Source organism: Lepidochelys kempii, chromosome 6 (genome assembly GCF_965140265.1).
Source record: "Lepidochelys kempii isolate rLepKem1 chromosome 6, rLepKem1.hap2, whole genome shotgun sequence".
NCBI classification, from domain to species: Eukaryota; Metazoa; Chordata; order Testudines; family Cheloniidae; genus Lepidochelys; species Lepidochelys kempii.
The window spans coordinates 11704920-11711076 of record NC_133261.1 but is presented as its reverse complement, the minus strand read 5'-3'; the positions used below and the strand labels follow the sequence as shown (position 1 = coordinate 11711076).

Below are 6157 nucleotides of genomic sequence, written 5' to 3'. Positions count from 1 at the left end.
AGAGACATAAAGGGTAACAAGAAAACATTCTGCAAATACATTAGAAGCAAGAGGAAGACCAAGGACAGGGTAGGCCCGTTACTCAATGGGGGGATAAACAATAACAGAAAATGTGGAAATGGCAGAGGTGCTTAATGACTTCGTTTCTGTTTTCTCCAAGAAGGTTGGTGGCGACTGGACGCCTAACATAGTGAATGCCAGTGAAAATGAGGTAGGACTAGAGGCAAAAATGGGAGAAAAACAAGTTAAAAATTACTTAGACAAATCAGATGTCTTCAAGTCATCAAGGCCTGATGAACTGTGACCTAGAATACTCAAGGAGCTGACTGAGGAGATATCTGAGCCATTAGCGATTACCTTTGAAAAGTAAAGGAAGACGGGAGAGATTCCAGAAGACTGGAAAAGGGCAAATATCGTGCCCATCTATAAAAAGGGAAATAACGACAACCTGTGGAATTACAGACCAGTCAACTTAACTTGTGTACCTGGAAAGATAATGAAGCAAATAATTAAGTAATCAATTTGCAAACATCTAGAAGATAATAAGGTGATAAATAACCATCAGCATGGATTTGTCAAGAACACGTAGTGTCAAACCAACCTGCTAGCTTTCTTTGACAGGGTAACAAGCCTTGTGGACATGGGGAAGTGGTCAACATGGTCTATCTTGCTGTTAGTAAAGTTTTTGATACTGTCTCCCATGACCTTCTCATAAACAAACTAGGGAAATACAACCTAGATAGAGCTACAATAAGGTGGGTGCAAAACTGGTTGGAAAACAGTTCCCAGAGAGTAGTTACCAGTGGTTCACAGTCACGCTGAAAGGGCATAACGAGTGAGGTTCTGCAGGGACCACTTCTGGATATGTTTCTATTCAAAATCTTAATCAATGATTTAGATAATGCCATAGAGAGTACACTTATAAAGTTTGCAGATGATACCAAGCTGGGAGGGGTTGCAAATACTTGGGAGGATAGGATGAAAATTCAAAATGATCTGGACAAACTGGAGAAATAGTCTGAAGTAAATAGGATGCAATTCAGAAAGGACAAATGCAAAGTACTCCACTTAGGAAGGGACAATCAGCTGCACACGTACAAAATAGAAAATGTTTCAGAGTAGCAGCCGTGTTCGTCTGTATCCGCAAAAAGAACAGGAGGACTTGTGGCACCTTCGAGACTAACCGATTTATTTGAGCATGAGCTTTCTTTGTTAGCCTCGAAGGTGCCACAAGTCCTCCTGTTCTTTTTGAAAACAGGAAATGATTTCCGAGGGAGGAGTACTGCGGAAAGGGACCTAGGGGTCACAGCACACTACCAGCTGAATATGAGTGAACAGTGTAACGCTGCTGCAAAAAAAACTGAACATCCTTCTGGGATGTATTAGCCGGAGTGTTGTGAGCAAGACACCAGAAGTATTTTTTCTGCTCTACTCTGTGCTGATCAGGCCTCAACTGGAGTACTGTGAAGATTAAAAGTCTAGAAAACATGACCTATGAGGGAAGACTGAAACATGATAACAATTTTCAAGTATGTAAAAGGTTGTGACAAGGAAGAGGGAGAGGAATTGTTCTCCTTAACCTCTGAGGATAGGACAAGACGTAATGGGCTTAAATTCCAGCAAGGGAGATTTAGGTTGCTGCATCAAATAGCAGTTTCTTACAATCTACACCTATCAGTAACTGCTACACATAGAAAATAAGGATTTGTGGCACCTAAGAGACTAACCAATTCATTTGAGCACAAGCTTTCTACACATAGCACATTTCTAGGTGTAGCAATGTCACACAGGACAGTGCAAGAAGCTGCTACCTGGAGGCATCTGCTACCTCAGGGAGCTGGTTTATACCACAGCAGTTTCTTACAATCTGCTACGTGTCAGTAACTGCGGCCAGTCGCACATTCCCAGGGGGAGCAGTAACAGACACACCACACCGGAAGGTCCCTGCGCTGGGGTCTCCCTCGGCTGCTGGAGCAGGCGCGGGGTCCTTGCAGCCGCAGGGAGGCGGGCGGGAAGCGCAGCAGGGCTGGAGGGCTGCGGCCCCGGGGAGGCACCAGCCGCGGGCGGGAGGTCGCTGCCCGGGCCGGAGCCGAGCCCGGCGATGGCTGCAGCGGGGCCGGCGCAGGTAGGACGCGGGGCGGGGACTCCCCGGCCGGGCACTGGCTGGTCCCGGCTGGGGCCGAGCGGGGCCGGGACCGGGTCCCTCCCGCGCTAGTGACCCCGGGGCTGGGGGCTGCCGCAGCCGGAGCGCTGGGGCCGGGGAGCGGCGCTGGGGGCCCCGGGCCGGGCGGACACGCGGGGCCGGGCGGACACGCGGAGCCGGGCCGAGGAGCCCCGAGGCGGCCGAGCCGGGGGCGGGGGCGGGGGCGGGAGCGGGGCCGAGCCCAGGCCTGGGGCGGAGGCGGGGACTCCGGCCGGGGGAGGAGCCTGGTCCCTGCCCTGGGATTCGGGCCCCTCCCAGCGCCCCGCCCCAGAGCCCCGTGGGGAGCCGAGGGCGACTCCTGTCGCCGGCCAGCGGGGCCCGAGTCCCCGGGGGGCTGTGCGGGGGGGTCTCCCTGGCTCACAGCTGCTGGGCTGGGGGTTCCCCGGGAGCCGCTGCCCTCGAACCCGCGTCCCCTGCGGAGAGCCCGGGCTGGGGCTGGCGCGGAGGGTGCTGAGTGTGTAACGCTTGTGCCAGCAGCTGCGGGTGGCGTTTGAGGAGGTGGCTCTGTATTTCACCCGGGAGGAGTGGGAGCTCTTATCCCGGCCAGAGAAGCAGCTGTACCGGGACCAGATGCTGAGGAATTACCGGGCCCTTGTTTCCCTGGGTAAGGACCGATTTATCTCTACTCATAGCTGTGAAATGTCTGGGTTCCCTTGTTGTCTCACCTGCCATGTGCCCAAGCAGTTGCAGATGTCAGCCTCTTTCAGTTCGGCTTCCTGTTGAAGAAGAACTCAAGGCTGCAGAGCCTGGGGCTAGTCTTAGTGTACCTTGTTTACCTACCTCAGTCCTGGCACAGGGCTGGTTGCAAACAGCACATGAGCAAATAAGACTATTAAGGCAGGAAGAAAACAGCTCCCCACCTCCCCAGAAAGAATGAACATCATAATCTTAACCGTACATTTGAACAATTCTTGCACGCTAAGCAAAAAAATGGTAGGTCTGTATAACAGTGACACCTGCCATGATTCAGCCCCAAAGCAAATTGAGAAGGGTCATAGATGTTACTGCTTCAGAGTACGAACTGAACTTGCCTGGCAGGAGACAGGACAAAATCTCCTCTATGGAAGTTTTATTTCTTTATTCTCCTGTTTGGGATCTCCTGTGCTTTCCTCTTAAGCAGTGTCCGAGATTGAGGCCTCGTCGCGCCCAGTGCTGCGCAGACAAACACTGACTGAGATCGGGGCCCTACTGTGCTTGGTTGCACCAACATATAAATGAGTCCCTACCCGCAAAACTTTAGTAATAAAACTGATTAATTCCCCCCAAACAGGCTATTCAGGTTCCACACCGGACTTAATCCACCAGATCGAGGTAGGGGAGGCAGAGCTCTGGATTCAGGATGTCGAGGACTCCAGGGAAAGCTCCGGGCCAGAGAGCCCATTCCGAGGTGAGTCGTAATAATCCAATCCCTTCTGATTTACGCACCTGCTAGTGGATTGCTCCTTAATCTAGAAGGCAAAGGCAGAGTGAAATCCACTGCCGAAGAACTGAAGGGGACAAATGGAGGCTGGGAATTAGGGGCCAGTATTTATTTTGGAGGGGAAGGAATTACTGGGCTGGAGTCAGGAATCACTGGGGGAGTTTCCCTGGCTGGGATAGGCAGGAAGCCAGGCTGGATGGGCACAATGAGCCTGTCTGGCCTTAATATCCGTGAATCCTAGAAATCACAGAAATGTAGGACTAGAAGGGACCTCAGTAGGTCATCTAGTCCAGTCCCCTCTACTGAGACAAGACTATGTATTATCTAGTCCATGACTGACAGGTGTTTGTCTAACCTGTTCTTAAAAGCCTCCCATGATGGAGATTCCACAATCATCATAGGTAATTTGTTCCAGTGCTTAACTACACTTAGAGTTTGGAAGTTTTTCCTAATATCTACCCTAAATCTACCCTGCTGCAATTTAAGCCCATTACTTCTTGTCCTGGCCTCAGTGGATAAGGAAAACAATTTATCACCCTCTACTTTGTAACAGCTTTTTATGTACTTGAAGACTCTTGTTAAGCCCCCCTCAGTCTTTCCTTCGCCAGACTAAACAAATCCAATTTTTCAGTTTTTCCTCGTAGGTCATGTTTTCTAGATCTTTAATCATTCTCATTGCTCTCCTCTGACCCCGTCCAGTTTGTCTACATCCTTTCTGAAGTGCGGGACCCAGAACTGGACACAGTAGTCCAGCTGACACCTTACCCGCGCTGAGAGGAGTAGAAGAATTACTTATCACATCTTGCTTGCAAAACTCCTGCTCATACATCCCAGAATATATACTTTTTTTCTTTTCAACAGTATTACATTGACTCATATTTAATTTGTGATCCACTATAACCCCAGATGGTTTTCTGCAGTACTCCTTCCTAAGCTGTCATTTCAATTCTGACCATTTCTCCAGTTTGTCAAGATCACTTTAAATTCTAATCCTGTCCTCTAACGTGCTTGCAGCCCCACCCAGCTTTGAATCGTCCATAAGAATATTAGGTTGGTTAGACATAATTTGTTCTTGACAAATCCATGCTGACTGTCAGGGGTCTCAAACTCTGCGCCCGCGAACCTCCCCAATGTGTCCTGCGAGGCTCCAGCAGTTTTGGGATAAGGTCTCTCCCTTGGCCCCACCTGCTGCCCCCAGGTGCTTCCCCCCACTCCCCCAGGCGACTTACAATGGCCCCTCCCAGAGCCTGCATCCCTCCCCTGACCTCTGTCCCAGAGCCTGCACCCCTCCCCCTCCTCCTGTACACTCACCCCCTGCCCCAGCCCAGAGCCTGCACCCAGCACCCAAACTCCATCCCAGAGCCTGCACCCCAATCCCCTACCCCAGACCTCCTTCCCCCACCCAGACTCTCTCCCAGAGTCTTTGTGGGACAGGTTCTGGGTGGCATGAGTGACAGTACTGGCCCGCTGGGAGGATTTGAGGACTGGCACTGGCCCTAAGGTAAACCGAGTTTGAGACTCTGTTCTAGGTGCTCACAAATACAATGTTTGGTTACTTGTTCCGTTATCTTTCTGGGTCCTGAAGTTAAGCTGATTGGTCTATAATTCCCTGAGTTGTCCTTGTCCCCTTTCTGTAGCTAGGTACTATATTTGCCCTTTTCCACTCCTTGGTTCTCTCTACCATCCCCCACAAGTTCTCAGAGATCTCTTCATTCAGTTCCTTAAGTAGTATAGGATGTATTTACTTTTAACTTGTCTAAGTAATTCATAACTGTTTCCTTTCCTATTTTAGGCTTAGATCCTACCCCACTGACACTGGTGTTCACTATGTTAGTTGACTGATTACTGCTAACTTTTTCAGTGAAAACTGAAACAAAAGAGGCATTTAACAGTTCGGCCATTGCTGCTTTTTCTCTTATTGTCTCTCCCTCTTCATTTAGTTATGGGCTTATCCTGTCCTTCGTCTTCCTCTTGCTTCCCATGTATTTATAAAATGCTTTCTTGTTCCCCTTTATATCCCTAGCTAATTTAGTTTTGTTTTTTGCCTTGGCCTTTCTAATTTTGTCCCTACATGCCTGTGGGTGTTTTTTAAATATTCATCCTTTGTAACTTGACTTAGTTTCCACTTGTATGACTCTTTTTTGCGTTTCAGGTCATTGAAGATCTCCTGGTTACGCCAGGGAGTCTTATTATCATACTTCCTCTCTTTCCTACTCATTGGATATCTGTGACCTAAGATGGGACCTAAAAATGATGGGGCCTCAAAGCTGTGAAAGAGAAATGGATCGGAGATGGGGAGGTGTCAGGGTTCCTTCCCCACTCTGAACTCTGGGGTACAGATGTGGGGACCTGCATGAAAGACCCCCCTACGCTTATTCTTACCAGCTTAGGTTAAAACTTCCCCAAGACACAGATTCCTTTCTTGCCTTGGGATTGCTGCCACCACCAAGTGATTTAACAAACAATCAGGGAAAGGACCACTTGGAGTCCTATTCCTCCAAGCCTACACCCCCTTTCCTGGGGAAGGTTTGAGC

At 49.5% G+C, this 6157-nt stretch overlaps 1 protein-coding gene across 1 annotated transcript in view; it reads left to right on the top strand.

The window, feature by feature from the left end:
* The first annotated feature begins 1942 nt into the window (after positions 1-1942).
* The window catches only part of LOC140913070 (uncharacterized), a 33008-nt gene continuing 28793 nt past the window's right edge, over positions 1943-6157 (top strand). The window contains 3 exon segments of the mRNA XM_073348766.1: positions 1943-2125; positions 2681-2807; positions 3474-3590. Of these exon segments, the coding sequence (XP_073204867.1) occupies positions 2102-2125; positions 2681-2807; positions 3474-3590 (268 nt within the window). The 5' untranslated portion in view covers positions 1943-2101.